Source organism: Symphalangus syndactylus, chromosome 23, assembly GCF_028878055.3.
Source record: "Symphalangus syndactylus isolate Jambi chromosome 23, NHGRI_mSymSyn1-v2.1_pri, whole genome shotgun sequence".
NCBI classification, from domain to species: Eukaryota; Metazoa; Chordata; class Mammalia; order Primates; family Hylobatidae; genus Symphalangus; species Symphalangus syndactylus.
In genome coordinates, this window is record NC_072445.2 from 42,773,882 (window position 1) to 42,801,634 (window position 27,753).

At 43.6% G+C, this 27,753-nt stretch overlaps 2 protein-coding genes across 12 annotated transcripts in view; one reads left to right on the forward strand and one right to left on the reverse strand.

Annotated features, from left to right (window-relative positions):
• On the reverse strand, positions 1-19,473 carry ZKSCAN3 (zinc finger with KRAB and SCAN domains 3). Of its 11 annotated transcripts, XM_055263963.2 has the most exons (8): positions 19,319-19,454; positions 18,998-19,114; positions 16,985-17,032; positions 9,412-9,875; positions 7,604-7,751; positions 5,780-5,862; positions 5,350-5,473; positions 1-3,761 (listed from the first exon to the last, which is right to left on the reverse strand). In XM_055263963.2, the coding sequence occupies exons 4-8, from the start codon at positions 9,811-9,813 to the stop codon at positions 2,902-2,904; spliced, it is 1,617 nt and encodes a 538-aa protein (XP_055119938.2). In that variant the 5' UTR covers positions 9,814-9,875; positions 16,985-17,032; positions 18,998-19,114; positions 19,319-19,454; the 3' UTR covers positions 1-2,901. The 11 variants fall into 11 exon arrangements, with proteins under 11 accessions (XP_055119938.2, XP_063489333.1, XP_055119941.2 ...); XM_063633263.1 differs by lacking the exon at positions 18,998-19,114 and having other exon boundaries at positions 19,421-19,471; XM_055263966.2 differs by lacking the exon at positions 18,998-19,114 and having other exon boundaries at positions 19,319-19,456.
• The window catches only part of ZSCAN31 (zinc finger and SCAN domain containing 31), a 27,864-nt gene continuing 15,586 nt past the window's right edge, over positions 15,476-27,753 (forward strand). Inside the window, exon 1 of the mRNA XM_055263981.2 lies at positions 15,476-15,532. The gene's annotated coding sequence lies outside the window, so the exon portion shown is untranslated. The remainder of the gene's footprint in view (positions 15,533-27,753) is intronic.

Sequence of the window (27,753 nt, forward strand, 5' to 3'; positions counted from 1 at the left end):
AACAAAGTAACCATATGGTTTATTACTATAATACAAATAATATACATTAGGATTTGTTAGATTTGTGTCCCCTAGATCCCTGAAAATCTTGAAGGACCAAGCCTTGGAAACTAGCATAAAAACAGGACTTGGATAGTTCTATAAAGGATTTTGGATGATGATTCAATTTCTACTAAACAAAATACATAGAGCAGGAGATAATATATCACAATGCCCAAGTCATTAACTATGAAAGGTGACCAGAAAAGTCTTGTTATATTTGAATTCCAGAGTTTTTGACTGATATTATAAACATGGAAGAGATTGCTGATGCCAGAAACCGAGTGAGAAATGTGAGTAGATGCAATAATGAAAGCATATTTCTACAATAAGGAGAAGTGATACTAACAAAAAAGGAACTGTCTTTCCACAGTTGTCACACTCATAAGGCTTCTCCCATTGTGGGTTGTCTGGTGTTTGATAAGACCTGAGCTGCGACTGAAGCCCTGGCTGCATTGTTCATTTTGTTAGTGCACTTCTCCTTATTGTAGGAATAAGGTGAAGCACTTACACAAAAGTTTGCAGCAGAATAGTCGTTTTGAAATACTTTTGTAGAAATAACTCCACTGAATGTATACGTAATAGATACTACTTGTATAATGCTGACTAAAAATTTTCTCACTTGAATTCACAAGACTAAAATTTTGACTATCATGATGGGGGAAAAAAAAAAGATGGTCTACATAGTATGTTTAACAAAAAAGTAGATAGCCTGAGGAATTAATGGTTAAAACAGTCATCATGAACAATTGAGATGCTGTTACCACACAGGTGATTTGGGAATCAATGTATAAGAAGACCAAGACAGACACTAATAATGGGGTTCTGAAACCATAAGTGATACGTGGGCCAGGCGCGGTGGCTCATGCCTGTAATCCCAGCACTTTGGGAGGCCGAGACAGGTGTATCAAGAGGTCAGGAGATCAAGACCGTCCTGGCTAACACAGTGAAACCCCGTCTCATCATTCTCAGCAAACTATCGCAAGAACAAAAAACCAAACACCGCATGTTCTCACTCATAAGTGGGAATTGAACAATGAGAACAGTTGGACACAAGAAGGGGAACATCACACACTGGGGCCTGTTGTGAGGTGGGGGGAGGGGGGAGAGAAAGCATTAGGAGATATACCCAATGTAAATGACGAGTTAATGGGTGCAGCACACCAACATGGCACATGTATACATATGTAACAAACCTGCACGTTGTGCACACGTACCCTAGAACTTAAAAGTATAATAAAAAAAAAATAGCCAGCCGTGGTGGAGGCTGAGGCAGAATGGCATGAACCTGGGAGGCGGAGCTTGCAGTGAGCCGAGACCGCGCCACTGCACTCCAGCCTGGGTGACAGAGGAGACTCCGTCTCAAAAAAAAAAAAAAAAAAAAAATTTAGTGTGAATCCATTGAGCTGGAGAAAGTACGAACTTAGCAGGAATAAGTTTTGATGTAGTTTACTATACAGTGTGTGTTGGGTGGTAGGGTGGGGCAGGATAGTGTCTATTGTTTTAGGAGGCATTGGTTAGGCCCGAGAGAACTAAATGGAGAGAACTAAGATACTGAGCATTAGAATATTTATCATTTCATTCTGACTTGATGACTGATTTTCACATTGTCTGAATAGGAAAGGTTTTCCTTAAAGAGTAGCAACAGGAAAACATTAAAGAGTGAAATTTGGGCTGGGTATGGTGGCTTACGCCTATAATTCCAGTACTTGAGAGGGTGAGGCAGGAGGATTGCCCAGGACTTCGAGACCAGCCTAGACAACATAGTGAGACCTCATATTTACAAAAAAAAAAAAAAAAAAAAAAAAAAAAAAAGCAATTCCATGGATGGCACACATTCATAATGATTTAGTGATAAGCTGTTTAAGGCATTTGCACTAGAATAGAATTCCTAGCCTGGTAAAGAAATGTGGATTCTTGGCTGGGCATGGTGGCTCACGCCTGTAATCCCAGCACTTTGGTAGGCTGAGGCAGGAGGATCACAAGGTGAGGAGATCGAGACCATCCTGGCTAACACAGTGAAACCCCGTCTCTACTAAAAACATAAAAAATTAGCCAGGCGTGGTGGCACACACCTGTAGTTCCAGCTACTCAGGAGGCTGAGGCAGGAGAATCGCTTGAACCCAGGAGGTGGAGGTTGCAGTGAGCCAAGATTGTGCCACTGCACTCCAGCCTGGGCGACACAGCAAGACTCCATCTCAAAAAAAAAAAATGGATTTTTTCAGTCACAGTAACCCTGCCATCACCTCTGCTCTGCCTATGTACTTGGTAAGAAATACACTAGATTGAGTCACAATCTAGGTCAGAGAATTGGAAACAAGCACAAATGGCCTTGGCGAGAAGTTCTTCAGAAACCTGGATAACATCAGATTTTCAGATCTATGAAGGTAATCTCACTGGTACATTCAATAAACATTTACTAGCACCTGCGGAAAAGGCACAGAGGGGGATATAAGACTTTATGAATCTGACCAACTGTGGAGGATTCATTACAGTCAAAAAGAGTGGTCAGAGAAGCAGCCCCCAAATCACAACCATCCACCCAGTAGACATCACAAAGTGCTGGTTTAGGGCCAGTAGCCAGTCTAAACATCCATTTAATTCCAGTGGGAGAGAACAAACCGTTTCAGGTCTTATCTCTTCTAGACAACTCTCCCATACCCTCCTATCAAATATGTTTTGATTACAAACACCTTCTAGAACTTAGAAGATAATTTGTTTAACCCAGTCTATATTTTCTAACACCTGATAATGTGTAGTAGTAAATAAAGCCCAGCCCACAATTTCTATAGTTGAGACTCCAGGGGGAGTGGCTTCAGATTAGTGACAAATGAGCACCAACTCTGGCATGTATGGCATGGGTCACTGTGATAGGATGCTTCTCCCTACGTGGCTTCTCTGATGTTGAACAAGGTATGAAATTCGGGTGAAGCCTTTTCCACATGCATTGCACTGATAGGGTTTCTCACCAGTGTGGATTTTTTGATGTTCAATGAGGCCTGTATTCTGAGTGAAACTTCTTTCACACTCATTACATTTATAAGACATGGGAGTTTCAACATTTTCCAACTGGTTTTCAATCCTACTTTTCCAGGCCTCTCCCTGCTCAGGTTCCTGAACATTTTTATCCCCAGTATGGATCCTCTGATGTCTCAGGAGATGTGAACTTCGCCTAAAGGCTTTGCCACACATACTGCACTGATATGGCTTCTCCCCAGTGTGGATTCTGTGATGTTCAAGGAGGCTGCAGCTCTGGCTGAAGGTCTTCCCACAGTCATCACACTCATAGGGCTTCTCCCCAGTGTGGGTTCTCTGGTGCTTGATAAGGTCTGAACTGTGACTGAAGGCCTTACCACATTCTTCACACTCATATGGCTTCTCACCGGTGTGGACTCTCTGATGAATGACGAGGGCGGAGCTCCCAATGAAGGCTTTGCCACACTCTTCACATTCATAGGGTTTCTCACCAGTGTGGATTCTTCTGTGTTTACTCAGGCCTGAACTTTGAGCAAAACTCTTTCCACATTCATGGCAGATGTGCCGCCTCCCTCCTGTGGCATTTTTCTGCTTTCTTTGTAGCCTGCCCTCCTGTTCACCAGCTTCTGCACATGTAGGAATCTGGGCAATGTCTTCTCTCAGGTGGCACAATATCTTCCCATGCTCCTTTTCTGGAAGCTCCTCAGATGGAGGCAAGTCCCTGCTCTTAGTCTGTTTTTCATCACCTGAAACAACAAATAACCGGCAACTGTGGGTTATGCCATGGAAGGAAAGCTCTGTGATGAGTACCAGGGAGGCAAGAATTACAGAGGTCTATAAATGCCTGGGTTGAGGATTTAAGTGCTAGAATAAGGATGGGAATAAAAGGGGAGAACAGGAGTGCTGGGGAGGAGAGAGACCTAAGAATGGGAATGGGGCCATTGGAAAGGTACACACCGGGATGGAGGGAGTGGGTGGAAGATGGTGAGGATCCAGGAGTATGCTGGGGATATATGTGGTTGTTCTAAGTTCTAAGAATAGTAAGGCAGGGCCATGCACCTAGGATTAGATACTAAAAGGGTTGAACAGAAAGTGACAGTAAATGGAGCAAGTGGAAGGATTTCTGAAATTCCCTTGAGAAACAGTGATTGGGAGGCTCAGGCTGGCGGATCATTTGAAGTCAGGAGTTCAAAACCAGCCTGGCCAACATGGTGAAACCCCATTTCTATTAAAAATACAAAAGTTAGCCAGGCATGGTGATGGGTGCCTATAATCCCAGCTACTCAGGAGGCTGAGGCAGGAGAAGCACTTGAACATGAGAGGTAGAGGATGCAGTGAGCCAAGACTGCACCACTGCACTCCAGCCTGGGCAACAGAGTGAGACTCCATCTCAAAAAAAAAAAAAAAAAAAAAGAAAGAAAGAAACGAAACAGCAAAAGTGGAGACTCAGAAATTGGGCACTGATCGATGATATGATAAAGACAGTTGTCTCACTTCATATCCCAGGCAGAGACAGGGTCCCCAAACAGAACTGGATTCAGTGCTGTGAATCTGATGCCACCAGTGAGCTACGTGGCCTCAGAGAAGTCAGGCAATCTTCTCAGCCTCTGCACCCTCATCTCTGAGGTCAGGGTCTATAGTCAATGTCTAAGGAGACTTCTCTCACACTCTGTGGTCCCAAGGCCCATTTCCTGAAGAGGCCTCCCAGTTTTCCTCTTCAGTCAGGGATAGGAACAGGAGGACATCAACATTTACTGGGCATCTCCTATGAGCCAGACCTGTACTCGGGGTTGTATCGACTTCAACCCATTTAACTTAACTAGATTACTGGCAGGGAGAGGAGAAAGCAAAGTCAGAAGGGATAAGCAGGCCAGGTGCAGTAGCTCATGCTTATGCCTGTAATTCCAGCATTTTGAGGGGCCAAGGCAGGAAGATTGCTTGAGCCCTGGAGTTTGAGACCAGCCTACGCAACATAGCAAAACTCCATCTTGACAAAAAATAAAAATTAAAAAATTAGCCAAGTGTGGTGATGCATGCCTTTAGTCCCAGCAGTTTGGGAGGCTGTGGTGAAAGGATCACTTTAGCCCAAAACGTCGAGGCTGCAATGAGCCATGATTGCGCCACCGCATTCTATCCTGAGTGACTGAGCAAGACCCTATCTCTCAAAAACAACAAAAACAGAAGGGGTAAGGAGCTAGTCAGTTACAGGCTTTCAGAAATGGTGATTGTGAATCCAAGCATAATAGGGCTCAACAGCTTCCAACAGCTCAACAGGTTCTAATATACAAAGAATGCCAAGAAACCTTAACAGAAATTAGTGTCCTTTAGTCTTACCCAGGGAGACCAGGCTGCCATGGTTCTCCTGCTTTTCATCTCTATAGAGATTCCCCTGAGATGAATCCTGCTGTGTCCATTCAGGGGTGAGGGTCAGGGCCACATCTTCCACTTTCAACAACCCCTAAAACAATAGGTAATCCCATTGAAGAAGGGGCTGACCAAAATGGTGGAGTAGAGAAGATCTGGGAAGCACCCCCAGCCCCCATCCCTGCCAACAGCTGGTAATAAACAGGAAAAGCCTCTTAAGTGGGCACCTAAATAAAGTTAATGATAAACAACCTCGAGATAGATGAAAAAATGCAGATTCCATTTGAGATCTGTATGGAGGATCTAGGATGGGGGTAGAGGGGAATGGGGAGTAAGGAGTCTTCACAGGAAGCTCAACAGTAGTGAGGGGCATTGGGGGAGGGATAGGGCTCCAGCTCACCTGGGACTCTGGAGTAAGCCTAGAAGCTACCACTGCATCTTCTCTGCAGCACCCTCCATGGGCAAGCATGGGGACCTGGAGAACTAAGAAGGAAAGAAGCTCTGGAAGAGATGTACCCTGGCATTCAGCCTCCCTGCCTTGTGGAATCTAAGTTAAATAACTGGATTAATAGATTCCTGTCTCACTTGATTGAGACCAGGAGTCTGAAGCTGCAATGAGCTGTGATTGAGCCAGTGCACTCCAGCCTGGGCAATAAAGTAAGACCCTGGCTCTCTAAATAAATAAATTCCTGCCAAACAAGTTTATACAGAGTGTGCTCCTTTCCAAAATTCCTGGTCCCTACCAGCTCCAATCCTATGGCTAAAGATGTCTGTTGTGCTCTGCAGATACACGAAAACAACGCAAAAAGGCAGGATCCTTGGGAGCAGTTGTGAAATAAAAAGAACATAAAAAACAAAAAAGCTTTCCATTTGAAGATCCTTTGAATTTTGCTAGAGATAGGAGGAAAAATCGGATTTTGGGTGAGTATGTCCTTAGTAGCCGTTAGGGTGCTTTTCGCTTTGGATTTGAAAAGCTAAGAGGGGTCAGACAAAGCTGGGCTATGAAAGGCAAAGTAAGGGTCTGGCTTTATACAACGTACTGAAATTCAAGAGAGAGAAAAGTAAAGAACTTCAGGTTTCCTTATTATTCCTTATGTAACTTCAGGAAGCATATATATATTCCTTATACATTCCTTATATAACTTCAGGAAGCATATATATTCCTCATATATTCCTTATACATTCCTTATATAACTTCAGGAAGCAAATTTTTAAAGGGGCACAAAACAGGTGGTTTAGGTTAGAACCTCTGTTGAAAAATAAAGATCGCATGTTGGCTAGAACATCGCAGTGATGTGTATCTTGGAAACTTGTACATGTGTTTAAGACACATGAAAGGACATCTCAGAACACATACAGCCATTTCCTATGCAGTGAATTTCATATTACTTTAGTAATAGATCCAGGATTTAGAAGATTTATACCCTTTAATTTGCAATAGTCCTATAATTTATGAGATTGGCTGGCTGGCTTTACAGATTCTGTTTACTTTCTGCATAGGACTTCCCACTGTCATACGAATTGTATTATTAATGTGTTTATTTACCATCTTCCTCACTTAAATGTAAGCTCCACTGGGGCAAGAACAGTCTTACTGACAGTTCCATCCCCAGTGCTAACTGGCCGCCACACTGGAGGCCTCCATAATTACAAGTTAAACAAAGAAGAACAAAGACAAGTAGCTGGTATACACAAGTGTGGTAGCTTACACCTATATATATCCCAGCACCTTGGGAGGCCCAGGCAGGAGGATGACTTGAGCCCAAGAGTTTGAGACCAGCCTGGGCAACATAGTGAGACCTCATATCCATAAAAATTTTTTTAAAAAACTAGCCAGGCATGGTGGTGCACACCTGTAGTCCCAGCTACTCGGAAGGCTGAGGTGAGAGGATCGCTTGAGCCCAGGAAGTGGAGGCTGCAGTGAGCTGAGATCGTGCCACTGCACTCCAGCCTGAGTGAAACAAGACCCTGTCTCAAGAAAACAAAAACTAATACAACAAAACAAAACCCAAACAAGAACCAATTCTTTCCAAACCTAAGTTTTACTAATATCTTATTTACTATGTCCAGTCTTGGTTGGAAATACTCCTTTTAGTCTCAGTCTTAAATGAGAGTTGATCTGTGATGGGCATATAAACTACCTATCAATGAATTTTGTTGGCTATCCTTAAATGAAATTGGATGAAGTCTGCAGAATTCATACTGTCTAGAAAATAATCCTTACCTCTGTCCTGCAAGGGCTGGGATCCCAGAGATTCATGCTTGAGCAGAGCCTTCATTAGCTGAAACTGGCTACTTTGTGACCCTGGAGCTGGTGTCAACAGTGCCATCTTGCAACAGAGCAGGTCTTGCCCCTGGTCAACACCTGAAACCTAGAAATCATTTGTTCTTATTTTCATGTTTTCATCAAACACTTCCATAGAACTACCTAGGTGGCTGGCACTATTTCCAAGAGCATTATAAATGTTAACTCATTGGCCGGGCGCGGTGGCTCACGCTTGTAATCCCAGCACTTTGGGAGGCCGAGGCGGGTGGATCACGAGGTCAGGAGATCGAGACCACGGTGAAACCCCGTCTCTACTAAAAATACAAAAAATTAGCCGGGCGCGGTGGCGGGCGCCTGTAGTCCCAGCTACTCGGAGAGGCTGAGGCAGGAGAATGGCGTGAACCCGGGAGGCGGAGCTTGCAGTGAGCCGAGATTGCGCCACTGCACTCTAGCCTGGGCGACAGAGCGAGACTCCGTCTCAAAAAAAAAAAAAAAAAAAAAAAAAAAAAATGTTAACTCATTTAACGCAGAAAACAACAATCTTATAAGGGAGGTATTATTATTATACCCATTTAACTGATAGGGAAATTAAGGCATAGCCAGTTTAACTAGCTAATCAGTGGCAATGCTAGGATGAGAGCTCAGGTAGAATGATGCCAGAGCACACGTTCTTATCATTACTCTATACTCCTTCACATATACATTTGTGCTTTTATGAAAACCTGTTGGAAATTGGTGCAAAATTCTCAGAGAATATTAATACATTTTATTATCTGAAAAGGGGATTACAATCTCTAGTTTATGGAGTTTGGGGGACCCAAACAACATCATAGTATGTGAAATCACCTAACATGGCCTGGCATATATGTCCTCATTAAATGCAGGTTTCCTTCCAGACATTTATATTTATTATAAAATTACAGTTTTCCAGTTACTTTCTCATGTGCAGCTCAGAATTTCCCACATCCTTTATAAAGAATGAAGCTAAGAGACTCGCACTGACTTTCCACTGCTACAGGCCTTGGGTGCAATAGACCCAAGTCAAGAACCTTGGTATCCAGCTCACCGTTTAGAAGGCTCTGGCCACACAGGTCCTCTGAGGGTGTGTGCACAGGGACACAGGATGATGCAAAGAGGACACAGGCTCATAAAACAGGGAAGAACATGGAGGTAAAAGTCGGCCCATTTTCTACCAGAGGTTCATAACCAGTGGTCCATGAACTCCTTCCCACATAGTCCATGAACTTGAACAGGACAAAAGCTAATCTTATTTTTAACTAGTCTTTAAGAGAAAGTTAGCATTTCCTTCAGTTATGAATGGAAGCAACAAATCAATGCAGCATAAGCAGTACCCAGGACTTTGCCACCAATAGAACCTGCAGATGTTTTTACATCACATTACAACCAAGCAAATAGATACTTATCACTGCTCTGTAATTGCCAGTTATAAGCCCTGTCCGTAGGTCTTATTATTTAGTGTACTAATAAAAAAAAACACATATATGACTTTAATACAAATTTAATACTTTGCAAACTGTATGTTGATATGACTGCATTCTTTTGTAATCCTTTATGGTTTCCTTATGTATTTAAAAAAAAATTATTCTGAGAAGGAGTCAAGGGACTTCACCTTACTGCCAAGGAGGTTCACGGTACAAAAAAGAGATGGAGAACTCCTGGATCTTAAAGGAATGCCCCTCACTCCGATCTGGGATTTCAGGAGGAAACAGACCACAGCGCTCAGATACTAAACCTGTTCTTTCTACCTGCGGCGCCGGTTCATCCAGCTGCTTCTCCAAATACTCCAATAGCACCACCACCTCCTCCCCGCTCTCTGGATGCTGCTCCCGCACCCAGCTCTGCAGATTCCCCGGCAGGATGGTCAGGAACTGCTCCAGCACCAGCAGCTCCAGGATCTGCTCCTTGCTGTGCATCTCAGGCTGCAGCCACTGTCGGCAGAGCTCTCGGAGCCGACTCAGCGCCTCGCGGGGGCCTGCAGCCTCCGGGTAGCGGAAGCCTCGGAAGCGCTCGCGGGAGCCCTCAGAGCCCAGATCTGGGCTACTGGGAAAACTGGCTTCTTCTTCCTCCACCTTTATGACCAGAAGCTCCATCTGGTCTTCTGTAGACTGGGCATCCAGGGCTGTGCTTTCACTTAATTCTCTAGCCATCCTAGGCCAAGGCAGTACTCAGGCATCACTCTAGCTTCCGGCGCTATTTCTGCAGAAGACCCCTGAAAGGTGGGAAATCATTATTAACCAGTAAACTTGCAAGTAGTCCCTTCTCTCCTGCCCAGGAACCCAGAGACATCTCTGGGGAACTGCTGCAGAAATTTCTCCGTGTTCAATGGTTCTGCAGCTTAATCCTCTACACCACCCCAAGCCTGAATCGCATAGTAAGGTTCCCAAAGGATGTCCTGGGGTGATCCTGGACACCCCCAAGCCCCGACTAATCAGGAAAAAAAACTGAAATTGGTGAGGATCCAGGGCACTTCCTGGATTCTCTAGGAAGCTCCTCTCAGTGACTTGCTTGGAGTTATCCCATTAACAACCAGGTCTGTGGTTGTCTAAATTCTAAGATGACCCTAACAATTTCCTGCCCTAATCCTCAGGACTTTCAATATGAGATAGCAAGTCCAGACTGACTGGACTGATCCCAAGAGCTGAATTCTACTGACAACCTCAATGACCTCATAAGCAGATTCCTCTCAGAGCTTCCAGTAAGAGCCCAGCCCTACCAACACTTTGGCTTTGGCCTGGGAAAATCCTAATACTGAACTCAGCTGAGCCTGCCTGGCTTTCTGACCTATAGAACTGGAACAAATAAGCTGAGTTTTTGTTTGTTTGTTTATTTGTTTGTTTTGAGACAGAGTCTCGCCCTGTCACCCAGGCTGCAGTGCAGTGGCATGATCTCGGCTTGCTGCAACCTCCACCTCCCATGTTCAAAAGATTCTTCTGCCTCAGCCTCCCAAGTAGCTGGGATTACAGGTGTGCACCACCATGCCCAGCTAATTTTTGTATTTTTAGTAGAGACAGGGTTTCACCATGTTGGCCAGGCTGATCTCGAACTCCTGACCTCAAAAGATCTGCCTCAGCCTCCCAAAGTGCTGTGATTAAACACATGAGCCACTGTGCACAGCCCAGATTTTGTTTTAAGCTGATAAATTTGAGGTAAATGTTATACAGCAATAGAAAACTAACACAGTTGATTCTATATCTGCGGGTTCTACATTGAGAGATTCAACCAACCACAGCTGGAAAATATCTGGGAAAAAAACAATAACAAAAACAACAATCAAAAAATACAAATAAAAACACAATATAAAAAGTATTTATAAAACATTTACATTGTATTTGGTTTATAAGTAATCTAGAGATTATTTAAAGTGTACAAGAGAAGCTGAGCCTGGTGCCGCACTACTGCAGTCCCAGCTACTCAGAAGGAAGAGGCAGGAGGATCACCTGAGCCCAGCAGTTCAAGGATGCAGTAAGTTATGATTGTGCCTCTGTACTCCAGCCTGGGCAACAGTGCAGAGACCCCATCTCTTTAAAAAAACATACGGGAGGATATGTGTAGGTTACAGGAAAATACTATATGCCATTTTATGTAAGACTTCAGCATCCACAAATTTTGGTATCATTGGGGATCCTGGAATGAATCCCCCACAGATAGTGAAGGATGGCTGTACCAGGTCTTATCAGTGGTCAAGGTACTGCAATAAGGGGAAGAAGAAAGAAAAGATAGAAGGCCCTGGACCAAAAGAAATAGGACTGAATTAAACCTTGGCTGCCTGCTAGTGAGACCCTCAATTATATCTTAAGTGAGGCTTGCCCAAAAAACTGGCATAATATTCACATTAAAATTTAGCTGAAAGTAGGGTTTCTGCAGGCTCTTCTGATCTTTGGGCTGGAGGCCCTTCAGTTTCTCTCAGAAACATCAAGGCAGCCGAAAACATCACCAGGCCCTTGCCCTGGAGAGAGCATAGGCTGCCCCTGGTCTTTGCCACCTCCTCAATCTGCCACTCTCTTTCTTCCCCTTCAAGACTGAACTTCTTGAAAGAAAGCCCTCAGTCCCTGATTCTAGTGCTCATTTCCCACTAAGCCTTCCACACACTGTAGGCTGCAATTGCCAACACCACTAAGATTTCGCATGCAGAAGTAACCAAAGGTGCTTCCCTCAATTCCCATTTTCCATGGCCTCTTCTCAGGCAACTGGGCTGAGGATACTGTCCACTTCCAGAAACTCACTTGTCCTTATTTCAAGAACCTTGCTTTCTCCTACTTTCCTCCTTCCTGGTTCTTCTCAGCTCCCATCATAATCTGGTTAAGTGTTCTGAAGCCAGGTTTCCTGAGGTCATCATAATCCTGGCTTTACTACCTACTAGCTCTGTGCCTCCCTTTCCTTATCTGTAATAGGGATAGTGATAGCAGATAGGGCCATTGTAAACATTAAGTAAGTGAGTGTATAAAGCCCTTAGAACAGTGCCTGGTGTGTGGTTTTAAGGAACATGGCTGTGCTGCAGCCAGGCAGGCATAGGCCAAGGTAAACATCCTGCATGACTCAGCAGGATTGGAGTGCAGGTACACAATTCCATGCATTATATAATCACAGTTATGTAGCCACAACCTGGGAAGGCTCATCACCTGGTTCTAAGATACTACTGTTTGTGAGGTGTACAAATGTGGCACTGACACTGTGAAAGAGCTGCTGAGTAAAGCCATGTCCCATCTACCTGCTGTCTCTCGAGTGTTCTTCCAGCTCCCTGCCCCCCATCCACCCACTCCCCTCGGACCTCAGCTGGGGCTCGAACCTGACATTTGGCATAGTGAGCAGGATGAAGTGAGTGGGTCCTCAGCCCCCAGGCTCCCGGATCGGCTATGCAGCCGCAGCATGAGCTGTGGCACCCAGTGGCAGCCGTGCTGCAAGGATGGGCTCTGGTGGAAACATGGGCGGCAGTGGACAGGCCCTCCACAAGTGTAGAGAAGGTGCTGAAGCACCTGGAAGTGCACAGGACCAAGAAGGAGTGTGCCTTTGCCAACAGAGTCAAATGGGCATTTGTGACTGTGCTGCAGGAAGGGCATGCCCAGTCCCTGCTGGACGCAGTGCAGGGAGGAGGAAGAACCTCCGTTACAGGCTCACCCAGTGGTCTGCCAGAAAATAGAGCATGAACAGCCACTGGGCCCCAAGGGTGGGCTTAGAGACCCCCTACCATAGTGAAGCACACTTCTTATAGTGCTTGTACCCCCCACTGAGTTGTGGGAGTTAGGCAAGCAGTGCCAGCAGCATTTGGGGGAGCCCCTCCCTGCCTGAATTCTCTCTCTCTGGGACAAAGGAGCTGATCCATTTCCTGCCCCGCCTCTGAGATGGAAAAGCTGGCTTTTTTAATTAGTGTGGTCTGATGCCGGTGAAATACCAGAAACTGTCAGTAGATGGCAGTTGTATACAGACTTAGTGCAAGTCATTTGGGAAAAGGACATTGCTGGGCGACTAGGTCCCGCCGGAGCGTTCCAGCTCAAAGATTACCTGCTGCAGTCAGGCAGAAATGTAAAGCCTTTCCTGTTTGATTGGGAACTGACCAAGGTGCCGGGCTTGGGGGGACACCGGACAACCAAAGGCAATATGTAGACTCGGCAATCCACTGGTCCCTAAACCTGAATAAGTTTCTGGGCAGAGCTGCATTTATTGACGGGTTATGAAAGCTGGTCAGTGAAAGTGAAACCTGTATCTTTGGACCTTGGCATCGGCCGCTTGGCTCCCAGCTTATGCACTGTGGATGTCTCTCTCATGCCTGAGGACAGGCTGTGGGTGGATGTTTTGCACGGCTTGGCAGCTGTCTATCATGGATTTGATAGGCCACTTGACAACAGAACTGGGATGGTGCCACTGTGTGGTGGACTTGGCCAATGCATTCCTCTTAATCGACATTGCTCCAGAGAGCCAGGAACACTTTGCCTTCATGGGAGGGTGACAATGGACTTTCACAGTGTTGCTGCAGGGATATATGCATAGCCCCAACATATGTCATGATCTTATTAATGATGTTATATTAACCTCTGACTCTCTTGCAGATTTAGAAGCAGCAACGCAGCCTCTTGCATGGAATTGGGATGACGTGGCTGAAACCACCTTCCTGGCAGCCAAACAGGCTATTCGGCAGGCACAAGTCCTACGGGTAGCTGATCAGGGGCACCCATTTAAACTTGATGTGCATGTGACCAGATAGTTTTGACTGGGGCTTATGGCATCGCACAGAGCTCTTTAGAATGCCAGTAGACTTTTGGTCCCAACTTTGGAAGGGAGCTCTGCTCCGGCATTCCTCGACAGAGAAGGAGTTAGTAACTGCATATGCTGCCCTTTAGACTCATGACAGCCTGGCAGGATGGGCTACAGTCGTCATGTGCATGACTTACCCAATAGCAGGGTGGGTATGCTCATGGGTAACAACTCGCATGCTGGGATGGCACAGACATCCACTTTTGCAAAGTGGGGTGCTTAAGCCTACTTGGAACAGCAAAGTATGCTAAGTCAAGTCCCTTAGCAGCACAATTACAAGAAGTCTCAGAACCTACAGTCCTAATGCAAGATAAGGCTATGGGACCTGAGGCACCCCTAGACCCTCAGCCTTCACCTTTTAAGGAAGGGCATCCCCGCATTCCCAGTGGGACATGGTACACAGATAGGTCTAGCCAGGGTGCTACTGCCGCCTGGACTGCTGTTGCAGCCCAGCCTAGTACTGACACCCTATGGTTTGATACCAGGTGTGGACAAAGTAGCTAATAAGCTAAACTCAGGGCAATGTAAATGGTGATCACCAAGAAGGTGACACCTATGGTAATCTGCACCAATAGCTGTGCAGTTTATCAAGGCTTAACCTTGTGGCTAACTACCTAGAAGTTACAGAAGTGGCTAGTCACCGACCCATGTAGGGCCAGGCCATGTGGCCAGACCTATGGGAGAAAGGATGACTTCCTCCACCCAGGTATGGGGACAAACAGTAACCTGTTGTGGCCTGCCCCAGTGCCCTAAAGGTAGGGAAGCAAAAACCCTGGCTTAATATATAAAGCAACATTGGGGTAACATCACCATGTGGTGATTGCGCACTATAACCTGAAATTATTGCTCCCTGTATTACTACTGTGGCCCGAGTGCCCAGAGCTTATGTGTCAGGCTTATGTGTCAAGCCTCTATGTATACATTGGGCCTGTGTGCCCAGAGCCTATGTGTCAGACTTATGTGTCAAGCCTGTGTGTAAGTATCAGCTCTGGGTGCCCAAAGTTTATATGTCAGGCCTGTGTGCCAAACCTATATATTGGGCCTGTATACCCAAAAACCTATGTCTCCCTCGGCCAAGGGGGTGGAGTGTGAGGTAAATGGATGTGCTTTGGTCAAGAATAGGCCGAGGCAGATACGCAGGCCAGCGTGACTCAGCGAGTTTGGAACGCAGGCGCACCACTCCACTTGTTATATAACCTGTTTGTGTAAGCTCATACTTGGCTCACAGCCACTATTGTCTGTAAATGGTATAACTGCCCTGCTGACGCTGTACATAGGACTCGTGCCCAGAGAGAGAAAAACTGCTGACCCTGTAAGAGAGAACTGGCCATCGTGCAGACAGACAGAGGTGAGCCAGGAATTAACAAGCGTGCCAAGGAGTACAGCTGTAAGTGTGGGAGTGGCAGGAGCCATAGAGCCGGTTGCTGAGAAGGGCTGCAGTCGGAGGAGGCAGCCGAGACAGAGGCAGACAGTGTGAGAGCTGCAGCAGCTGCTGCTCAATAAAATCATATTTTACCTGCCTACAGCCCCGAGTGTTCTTTCAACTACCTGCCACCCATCCAACAATTCCCCTCGGACCTCAGTATGGGCTGGAACCTGACACTTGGCATGACAGTGGTAAGTACCATATACATGTTGGCTAATACTATAATTCACTGGTCTTTCTTTTTTAAAATAAGAGCAGGCCTGGTGGTTCTGTTCTTGACCTTTTCTTTTCTCTATCCACAGTCTTCCCCAGAACTATCTTTAATCACTCACAAGGTTTTAACTTCTATTTCTAGGCTGTAGACTCCTGATCCCTATCCCGAGCTGCCTCCCAGACAGTCCTATATGGAAATCTTGCAAACAAATTCAATTCAATATGCCCCAAATCAAACTAATTTTCTTGCTTCCTAATCTACTCCTTCCTCAGTATGGTATTCTCTAGAAACAACAGCACCAGCCACCAGGTTTCCTCAGAGTCATCACTTTGTAATGGATGATTTCTGTATTTTAGGAGGGAAAAGTAAGATATTCTGAAAGAGAGCCTATCCCAGAAGCCATGAGACCTGGGCCTGATCTAAGAGGGAAGGGAAACCTGAGATTCCCGTGAACCAGCTGGGACTAGATTTTAAACTATAAATGAGTGACTGCAAAATTATTTGACTGGACTCAGATGTCAGTAAGTCCCGCTTTACTCAGTGGAATGGAGAGGCTAGAAAATGTAAGGCTGGGCCGGGCGTGGTGGCTCATGCCTGTAATCCCAACACTTTGGGAGGCCAAGGTGGGCGCATCATGAGGTCAAGAGATCGAGACCATCCTGGCCAACATGGTGAAACCCCGTCTCTACTAAAAATACAAAAATTAGCTGGGCATGGTGGCATGCACCTGTAGTCCCAGCTACTTGGGAGGCTGAGGCAGGAGAATTGCTTGAACCCGGAAGGCGGAGGTTGCAGTGAGCCGAGATCGCACCACTGCACTCCAGCCTGGCAACAGAGCAAGACTCTGCCTCAAAAAAAAAAAAAAAAAAAAAAAAAGAAATGTAAGGCTGGTAGAGGTTACAATGGGAAAAACAATTCCAAGTCTGTATCTTCCTGAACCTCTATTCCTCAGTCCAACTCTCTACAGTTCAAAGGATGGTAGGGAATAGAAGGAAATTAGGAAACTGAGAGAAGCCATTGATTGCCACAAATGAAAAGTACCAGAAAATACTTCCTCCTAATAAGCTGCCACAAGAGATCTGGGGTACTGCTACATGAGCTCATAATACCAAAATAAGTGAGCCTAAATCTAATCTAGTCTTTAGATCCAAATACCAGTGTACAGGTGAAATATAAGAGCAAATTACATTAAAGGCTTTCAAACTTTGTTACATATTAGAATCACTGGGGAGCTTTTAAAACATCCTAATGCCTTGGGTACAATCAAGATCAATCAGGCTGGGTGCAATGGCTCACACCTGTAATCCCAGCAATTTGGGAGGCCGAGGCAGATTGCCTGGGGTCAGGAGTTCAAGAACAGCCTGGCCCATATGACGAAACCCTGTCTCTACTGAAAATACAAAAATTAGCTGGGCGTGGTGGTACATACCTGTAATCCCAGCTACTTGGGAGGCTGTGGCATGAGAATCACTTGAGCCTGGGAGGTGGAGATTGCAATGAAAAAAAAAAAAAAATCAATTAAATCACTCTCTGGGGGTGGGACTCAGCATCAATAACTTTTAAAACTTTCTAGGTCATTCTCATGTGCAGTTGAGTTTTAAATCTAATAAGTTAAAGATACTAAAAAGAAGCAATTGACCAAATCCAGAATGTGAGGCATTTTATAAAACAGAAGGTTCAAGTTCCTCAACAAATAAATAGCATTTTTACCAAAACGAGTGGGAGGGAATGGGAACTGTCACAGATTAGGAGACTGAACAGACTTATCAAATGAATGCAAATGGTGAACCACATTCGGACCCCACTGAAAACAACAACTGTAAAAAGACTGTAAAAAAAAAAAAACTGTAAAAATATTTGAGACAATTATTTGAAAATCAAGATAATGATATCAAGGAATTACTGTCAATTTTGTTGCGTGTGATAATGATACTATGATTATATTAAGATAAAAGTCCCTGTATATAAGAAATTGACACTGAAGTACTTGTACTTGTGAGTGAACTAAAATGTTTCCATCTGCAATTTGCTACAAAATGAAAGAGAAGAGAGGGATGAAATGAGGAAAAAAAAGAAATAAAGAAAGAGGGGGAGAGGGAGGGAGGGAAAGGAAGACAAAGAAAGGAGGGAGAGGGAAACAAAGAAGAGAGGGAAAGAGGGAGGAAGTAAAAGGGAAGGAGGGAGACAGAAGGGAAGAAGGAGGAGAAGGGAAGGAAAGAGAGTGGAAAGGAGGGAAAAGAAGAATGAAAGAAAATGACCAACAGATGATGGCTGAAGCCGAGTCATGGTTATATTGGTGTTCAGTGTAATATTCTCTCTATAGTTAAATGTGTTTAAATTTCTCTCCAAAATTTTAGAAAATTAAACAACATCTTAACTTCTTTCCTTCCTGAATAATACAGTCAAAAAGCATTAAAGTAGGGTCAAGGAAGGCGAGAGAGAGCCACAGCCCAACCCAGAGTGAATCTGGAGCCCAAGTGGAATGAGGAGGGTGTCCACGGTGGGGAAGGGAGGAAGTCTATGGCAGGAAAACAACACTGATACATTTATATCATTTATTCCACAAACTCCATTTAGGTTTCACTACCTGGCCCCTACTTGGATCTGAGCCAAACTGATCACAGTGGGAAGGCACAAGATTGGGAAATTGGTTGCAAACACAAAGTATTTATCAAATCAGTAAATATACTGAAGATAAGGAAAGTTTCTCATTAACAGAAGAGAGTTACAAGTCTATGAAAGAGTTAACCCTGTAAAATTTGGGTTGAAATGAAGGATGTTAGTATGAAGCCAGTTTCAGGCTAGGGCGCTCCTGGAAGCTCAAAAACTGGTGGATCTCCAGCACTAAGCAGGACATCAGATTTTTGTTAAAACCAGGGGTTCTAGTCCTTTTTCACTATTAAAAACTTCTATTGTTCCTCCTAATCTCCAGCCAAGGAAAAGGTACCCCCGAGTCTTAAAGCCTTTGGGAGTTTGAGTATCACAACGTACAACACAAACCAGTTTTGGTCTTTGCTTTGGGATAGGCTCTTTTTCACAGTATCTTATTTTTCCCTCCTAAAATATAGAAATCATCCATTACAAAGTGAATTGATGAATGACAGTAAAATTGAAAGCAACCGTACAAAAGCCAGTCACTAAAGATAATGTGTCATCATAGTTATAAATAATAATAGTACCACTAATAAAAGCAAATCTTTAAATCATACTTACTCTGCACCTTACACATACGAATGCATTCAATCCTCACAACAACCCAGTGAGTTAGGGAATATTATCCCCATTTTACAAAATAGTAAAATGAGGCAGAGAGAGCTTAGGAACTAGTGAAAAGTCACACAGCCAGTAAGTGGCAGAGGCAGGATTCGAACCAGGTAATCTGACTCCAACATTCTGGCTCTTGGCCAGTACCACAGAATAATTTAAAGACCTTGAAACTGACCTTGTTACCAGGCAGTGCAAAAATGTAACGGCTCCCATTCTCGAGGCTTGTCTATGTGACCCATGCATCCCGTCTCCAAATACCCTCAAGAACCGACCCAGACACTCGGTAACGGCCCTAAACAAGGGACACCCATATTGGGCTCTACGCGAGAACGCCGAGGACCACTTCGTTCCGCCGCAGAGCGCCCTTCCGTCCCCCACGGCTTCTCGCAGGGGTCTCCCTCCTTGGGAGCCGAGGCTGCAGGAACTGGGGAGGGAAGGGCCTCTCGCCACAAACTCACACAGACACACACACAAAGACACACTCCTGCAAACGCACCTCTACCCGGGGCAAAAGAACTGCAGGACCGAGAGGAGGAGAGCCGCGGGATGAGATTTAACCCCACAGTGGAAGGCAGACGCCGATTCACCCCATACTCACAAAGTGCTTGAAACTAGCAAACCACCCGCAGGGCGGGGCACAGAAGCCACTTCCGGGCCTCTCTAGCCACCTCCCTGACAGACTCTGTCGTTTGCTAGCTCGGCACCTTTTGTCCCCTCCCCTTTTGCTATTAAAGAGGCTTTTAAATTTTTATTTTTCCAGCTATAACTAAGGGAGAAAGGCAAGGTGCAGAACTCTTTCCATAATTTGCTATATTTGCGAATAGAAGAGAGTAAAAAGAATCTAAATTATGTTTGCGTGTGTGGCACAAAGAAGCCCTGGAAAAATAAATCGGAAAATCAATAATGGTGGTTACCTATGAGAGGTGAACGGTCAGAAACTGAGTGAAAAGGGGGACAAGAGTGAGAAGGAGAGTGTTAGGGTGCATGTTTTAAATGTACTTTTAATTTTAGAGTTGATTGCATTGCCTAATTAAAATATGAATTCTAAATACATAAATTTTAAGGAGCATGCTGCGTGGTTTACATAAAAAATCCAAGATAATCTAACAGTCAAATTATGATGATTAATAAGAGAGTTTAGCAAGGTGGCTGGACTTTTTAAAATTCGTGTTAACAATCACATTCTCCATCAAAATTATAAAAATATAATTTTTGAAAGCTATCACAGAAGCAAATAAATACAAAAGATACCTGAATGGAAACATTAGAAACTTTATTCATTAGGGATAAGTAGTTGAAATATATACCTATATATATGTCTATATATATGAGAACTCAATATCATAAAGATATCATTCCTTCCTAAATTGATACACAAATTCAGTACAAAGCAAATCAAGGTTCCAATTGTGCTCAGTGGAACTTGACTAGTTGATTTTAAATGTATATGGAATAATGAAAGAGTGATGAATCCAAGACATTTTTAAAACAAATGAAGGAGCTGCAGAAACTTGCCATATATAATTTATTATAAAATTATAGCAGCTAAGACAATATAGTATTGGCACAACTACAGACAAATAGACCAATGAAACAGAACTGAGGACTGAGCAACAAACATGTATGTGTGGATGCTTGATATATGGCAGAAATTGCATTACAAATCAGTGAGGAATAAAGGAGCTACTTGACAAATAGTACTGTAATATTTGGATATCTAAACGGAAAAATAAAATAAAATTGGGTTTCTACTTTATATGTTGCACAAAAAAATCAATTCCAGTCAGCAAACTTTCAGACTTTTAAAAGAAAATTTAGAATCATTGCTCTTTTTTCTATTCACAAGTTTGCTTCTATAGAATCATTTTTTTATGAGCTCCAGTAAAGCAAGATTTCTTTTAATCTGCACAAACATACAAACTATAAGGAAAACAATAAATAAAGTTGACCTCATTAAAAATTAAAACTATATCAAAAGATATTAGAAACTAATGGAAAAGACAATTAAAAGGTTGGGAGCAGATATTTGCAACACATATAGTCAACAAAAGATCAGTCCACTGAATATATAATGAACATCTACAAATGAATAAGAGAGAAAAAAGCCAACAATCATACAGAAAAAAAATGGCAAAAAATATGCACAGGCAATTCCCAGAGAGGAATCTTGAATGACCAATAAACATAAGCATATATAATTAATCATTAGCAATTAAATAAAGGCAAATTTTAAATCATTTTATTCCAACACCTGAGCAATAACATTTGCTGATAAGAATGTGAAAATTTTGAGACTGTCATACACAGTTGCTGGGACTATAAATTGGTACACTCATCTAAAAACGCAATTTTTAAATATATAGTAAAGTTGAAATATATGGTAAACCTGAAAATGATACACACATTGGCCCAGCAGCTTCAAAGTACTTACCCTGTAGGAGCTCTTGTACATAAACAAAAATGTTAATTGACTAGTCTAGGCCAGACATAGCTTTAGATGCTCAGGATATAACAAGGGCAATAAAAGGTAAAGACCCCTGTTCTCATAGAGCTACTGTTCCAGGGGAGACTGAACCAAAAAAAAATAAATAAACAAACAAAAGAATTAAGCAGAATAAATAAATACATAAACTGGAATGGAAGTTGATAAGCACTGTGATTTTAAAAAGGGGAAGGAGGAGAAGAAGAAAAAGAAGAAAATCAGGGTAGAGAGATCAGAAGTTCTGGCATGAGAGGGGGCTAACTGCAATATAAATAAGATGGTGTAAGTCTAGTGACATTTTGGCCAAGATCTGAAGGAGGTGAAGGAGTTAGCCCTGTGCATATCTAAGGAAGAGTGTTCCTGGTAGAGGAAACAGCAAGGGAGCCAGATTGGCTGAGGTGGAGTGAACAAGAGAGGGTATCAGAGATAAGGTTACTCTGGGATTTTTAAGCAAGAATTTTACTGAGCTGTGCTTTCAGGAATAACACTCACGAGAAGTTAAAGAAATAGGGCTAGGCAGAGTAGTTGAACTGTGGTGCAGTTACAAGAGAGGCTCCAGCTGATCCTCTCAGGAGCTCAAGGCATGGGACAGTCCTTAAGAACTGCCTTGCCTTGATGTAAGGGGTATAAAGTGGAAGGAATGTAACCTTCTGTGAGGCAACTTTTTGACCAAGGAAAATTCCCAGAGACAGGCTCAATTAAGAGACATCAGCTACCTACTCTTCTGTTTGTTTGGTATAGTAAGAAATGGAAATAGCTATTCCAGAATTATTCTTTCTGAGGAAATTTATAAGAATAGATTAGTAGAAAGATTTACAGTTCCTAGTGTTGTAGCATATCTTAAATCATAAAGGATATTTACTGTCTCTCTCCTCTACTATCCATTCTAGATTCCCCTCATCCTTTACTATCATCTTTGATCATTTAGGTAGTTTACCTGGTAGGTGACCAAAACACTCTGGTAACTATGTTCCTCTCAATTGTGGCTGCTGCACTTGTCCATTTAATAATAAAGACTGTACCCAGGAGGCTGAGTGCCGTGGCTCACACCTGTAATCCCAGCACTTTGGGAGGCTGAGACGGGTGGATCACTTGAGGTCAGGAGTTCAAGACTAGCCTGGACAACATGGTGAAACCCCGTGTCTACTAAAACTACAAAAATTAGCAGGCGTGGTAGTGGGTGCCTGTAATCCCAGCTACTCAGGAGGCTGAGACATGAGAATTGCTTGAACCTGGGAGGCAGAGGTTGTAGTGAGCTGAGATCACGCCACTGCACACTGCACTCCAGCCTGGGAGACAGAGTGAGACTCAGTCTAAACAAAAAAAAAGATTGTACTGAGGAGAAGCAAGAAGCAAAAGACAACCTAATGGATAACTTGAGTGATAAACTTCATTTTTCCCTGTCCCCACTGTGTAACGGCAGCCTTACCTTCTCTTGATATTGGAACCATCAACTTCTGCCAGGGTGATGACTCCTCTTCTTGTGTGCTGATGTCAGAAAAAGGAGGCAAAAAAATCTGTGTGGCAGCCCTACTTTTCCATTTACAGGGACTCCCTGTTTGTCATGGTGAAAGCGTTCTTCTAGGAACAAAGACTTTTGAACTCACGGAGCCTAGAATCAAGAGGGTACATAGCACATCTTTCCCTATGTGGGTCTCTAGGAGTGAGGGAATCCAGAGCTACTTCTACCTCTACCCCTTTGTTCCCAGGCACGCATACTTGCATACTAGGAAACAAACACTACTTAATAATTATTGTCTTAGGGTGTTTATACTTTGCTCTGGAGGATGACACCCCATTGTTTCAGGGTATCATATGTAAGTTGGCCCTTTAGCTATGCTTTCAAAGGTTGTTCCATTGCTCTATCTGGCCAGCATGTTCCTGATGGCTAAGTGTGTGATAGAACCAGTGGATCCCATGGTCATGTGCTCACTACTACACCTCCTTTGGACCCATGTGAAGTTATGCCAGATCCTATGTCAGTGGATCAATGATTCTGTATGTTCTTGGATAATAGTACTAGCTGAGTCCTATGACCAGAAAAGGCAAACCCACACCTAGAATATGTGTTAATTCTAGTCAAGATGAATCACTTGCCACTGATGGGATCGGTCCCCTCATGATGTGGTACCATATCAATACTCAATATTAATTTTTGTTGCAAGTAAGTTGGACATTCAGTTGTAGCCAGGCACCACTGAGTGGGGAGGGACCATGCTGTTAGGCATAGATAGCCTCCATCTCTGCTGCTATGTTTACCTTGTCCATGAGTCCATCCTGCCAGCACTGGGGTAGCTAATGATGGAGGTTGGTTAATATAAACCAGCAAGGTCATTCTGTCTGCTTATTTGTTCATTGCCTTTTCCATGGTGAATATTCTATAATGAGTTTTAATGTGTACAACAGAGATCTTTGGACTTTCTTCCCACTCTTATAGGTCCATCCACATGACTCTTTCCCAGACCTCTTTGTTTTCAATCTTCCAATCATTTTTCTTTTCTTTTTTTTTTTTTTCTTGAGACACAGTTTCACTGTGTTGCCGAGGTTGGAGTGCAATGGTGCAATCTCAGCTCACTGCAACCTCCGCCTCCTAGGTTCAAGCAATTCTTTTGCCTCAGCCCCCTGTGTAGCTGGGACTATAGGCACATGCCACCATGCCTGGCTAATTTTTTCTCTTTTTTTTTGTAGTTTTAGTAGAGAACAGGCTTCGCCATGTTGACCAGGCTGATCTGGAGTTCCTGACCTCAAGTGATCCACCTGCCTTGGCCTCCCAAAGTGCTGGGATTACAGGCGTGAGCCACCACATCTGGCCCAATTTTTTTCTTCTAGTTCCCTAAAAACCAGACAAGACATTCATCATTACCCTAAATGTACTATATGTATTTTTACCTGTAGCCATATAGATAACTAAGTGCACCTAACTAGGTGTACCATTCAAAACTCTGCCCGCTGGGTGGAATTCCCGTGACTACTAATGCCAGGATCACATCTGAGAGGAGTTCTAAGATAGCCACCATCCATTTTCAGCCTTTACTAACATACCATGATACTTATTCCAAATAATCCAAACTCAGTATTTTTCCTCCTCTGTCAATTAGTCATAAGGAACCTTCACCAACCACAACTATCACACACTCATAGAGTCACAGGGATGAGCTCCAAGATAGGTGCTAGTGCGGTTGAGATGGATGACAGGAACATGTGGGCCACCTACTCAGAAAGCTTATTTGTCCTCTAGTCCTGCACATGTCCAATGCTGAACATACCACACACATCTTATGATGCACTGTTGCTGGACCCATCCAATCTGATATCTTGGTGGATCTGATAGAACTATAATAATTCTTCATTGAATATATCATTGAAGATATATTGGAACCATCAACTCCTGCCAGGGTAGTGACTCCTTTTCTTGTCTGCTGATGTCTTAGAAAAAGGAGGCAAAAAAACCCATGTGGCAGCCCTACCTTTCCATTTATATCTTCATTGAATGTATTTCCCTGCTTCTGTAGAAAATGTATCTTATCAAGGCCTCCAACATATCATATTTTGCTCATGTGGTCTGAATAATACATTATCAGTTGAGTGAACCAATATAACACCCTTAGAATTGTATCTTTAGTCTAGATCCCTTCTGACTATAATATAAGGGGCAGGAGAGATAACATCGCCCCTGGGAAACAACCAGAAATGGAAACCTTTGTCCATCTTTTCATGCTTTTGTTCCTCCTTTCTAAGAGGGATGAAAAAGAATGCATTTACCAAATCAATGACTACACATTATGTACCTGAGGTCATATTAATCTGTTATAGAAAATATACTGCATATAGGCCAGGCATGGTGGCTCATGCCTGTAATCCCAGCACTTTGGGAGGCCGAGGCAGGCGGATCACGAGGTCAGGAGATCAAGACTATCCTGGCTAACACGGGGAAACCCCGTCTCTACTAAACAAAATTCAAAATATTAGCCGGGCGTGATGGTGGGCACCTGTAGTCCCAGCAGGAGAATGGCGTGAACCTGGGAAGCGGAGCTTGCAGTGAGCCGAGATCCCGCGACTGCACTCTAGCCTGGGTGACAGAGCGAGACTCTGTCTCAAAAAAAAAAAAAAAAAAAAAGGAAAAGAAAACATGCTGCATATAGCATTGTAGCTGCAACTGGGGCTACTAGTTGGTTGGCTTTGCAGTAGTTAACTGTCATTCTTTAGAGTCTGCCTGGCTTTGTAGGGGACTGGTGAGAAAAGGTGGGGTATGATCATGTCTACCACCTTTGCATTCTTTTCATCTTTAAGATTGATATTAACCTTTCCACTCCCACTGGGATGCAAAAAATTTTTTTCTGAGTACTCTTTTGATTGGGGAATGGGTAGCAGTTTCAGAAACTACCACTTGGCTTTTTCCAGTGCAATAATTCCATAATAAACCCTAGCCCAAATTATCAATATGGGGTTACTCCAACTCAAATATGTTCATTCCAGTTTTATATTCAGAAATGAGAGACATGATCAATGCAGGCAGAGAGTGTCTGTGGACCCAATATGAGCCTTATCTGGGCCAGAACTTCATTCCTTATCTGGCCCCTATATGACCACATCCTAACAGGGGGCCACAGTGACACTTTGGGTACCTAGGTATCAATGTCAACTCACGCTGTGTAAAAGGTTCATCCTAAAAAGCTTTGGATATTCCCCCTTTCTCCAATATATATCTAACTAAATAAATGTCCTGGACTGCAGTCTCTGTAGAAGACTTGAAGAAATGTTCCATATGCTATTTGGTTTAGTGGTACATGGTCTTTCCTCTTGGGGACACAGCCAGTTCTGAGAACCAGCTCTAGTTCAAAAACTGCAGAAGGACTTGAGACTTTTTATTATGATAGTTGCCCTCAGCCTTATCACTTACCCTTGATTTTTAAAAAAGTACTATGGATCAAACAATACCCATCTGTATATAAACAACATCTCCCAGGGCCCTTGCCAGAATATTAAATCATAGTAGAGTGCCTCTATCTTGATACACTCTTTCTTATCTAACTTTATATATCAGATTCTTGTTGATGCACCTCTCTTAGGATCCAATTCTATATGTGTTTTCCTAGGTTCTGACACTACATTTTGGCTAGGTCCCACTGCAACTTTGGTAGATAGTGTTTTTACTCCCTTTGCAGACCCAGTACTTATCTAGCCAGATTTTGCTGTGATGTAACCCTAGGAATTAACGTAGTGTCCAGGTGTGGTGGTGGCATGTGTCCTGAGTGGGCACATCATCTTCAAGCAAGTAGAGAATACTAGGGAGGAATGGGATAATTTTGAAGGTCCATAGGGTTCAGGAGAATCTGAGGAGTCGAGACTTTTTGGTGCTTTGGCCTAGATATCCCTATCCTAAATCGCAGAGTTCCATTCCTTTCCAATGAGCTCTCTGGCATTAGCTTAGCAGGCCTGCTGGATGTGACATCTTTTCTCGAGCTCTGCCACACATTCAGTTGAGCCCCAGACCTGATCCTCAGCCTTTGCTGCCCCTCTGGCTGAAGGAGACTCTTTATATGGTGCCAAGAATGTCTCTGAATTTTTCACTTTGCCTTACATTCACAATCACCCAATTCCATTTGCCTTCTTCCAGTGCATCTGTGGTCCTCAAAAACAGCTGTACTATTTCAAAGTCATTATAAATACGTTTTCTACCTAAATTCTAAAAAAAATATTAGAAGAACATTCCTTCTAGGGCCTTTTGTGTTCCCATACATCTTACAGTGTATGCCAACAACGCAAAGCCCTGACCATTCCTTTGCCCACGCCATTTCTCAGGGTTGTTTAAGCAGGTCGTAAGCTACTCCAACTTTTCTTTGTTTTTAGCGGCCCCCAGGCATCCAAACCATGACAGTTCCATCAGCTCTCCAAATGAGGTAAGATAGAAGCCAGTCCCTTGGGCCACCCTCCAAAGAGCCAGAACAGAGGATGCATGCTCCAATTTTTTCTTTCTCCCAAGGAAGAAGTCATAAGCCAGAACATTCTCTCCTAGCTCTGAGCTGTGCCCACTTGGGGGAAGGGCTGACATGAGTCCTATGGTCTGAAGTTTGTGTTCCCCCAAAATTCTTATGTTTAAACCTAGCCCCCAAGGTGATGGCATTAAAAGGTGAGGACTTGGGAGTGATTAGGTAATGAGAGTTCTGCCCTCATGAATGCGGTTAGTACCCTTATAAGAAAAGGCTAGAGGGAGCCTGTTTGCCCCATCCACCAGAAGAGGACACATAGAAGGCACCATATCTATAAAGTAGAGAGAAGCTTTCACTCTATGCCAAATCTGCTATTGCCTTGACCTTGGATGTCTCAGCCTTCAGAACTGTGAGCAACGAATTTCTATTGTTTACAGATTACTCAGTTTAAGGTATTTTGTCACAGCAGCCTGAATAGACTAAGACATTGTGTAAAGTGAAATTTCAATGTAGCTGTTT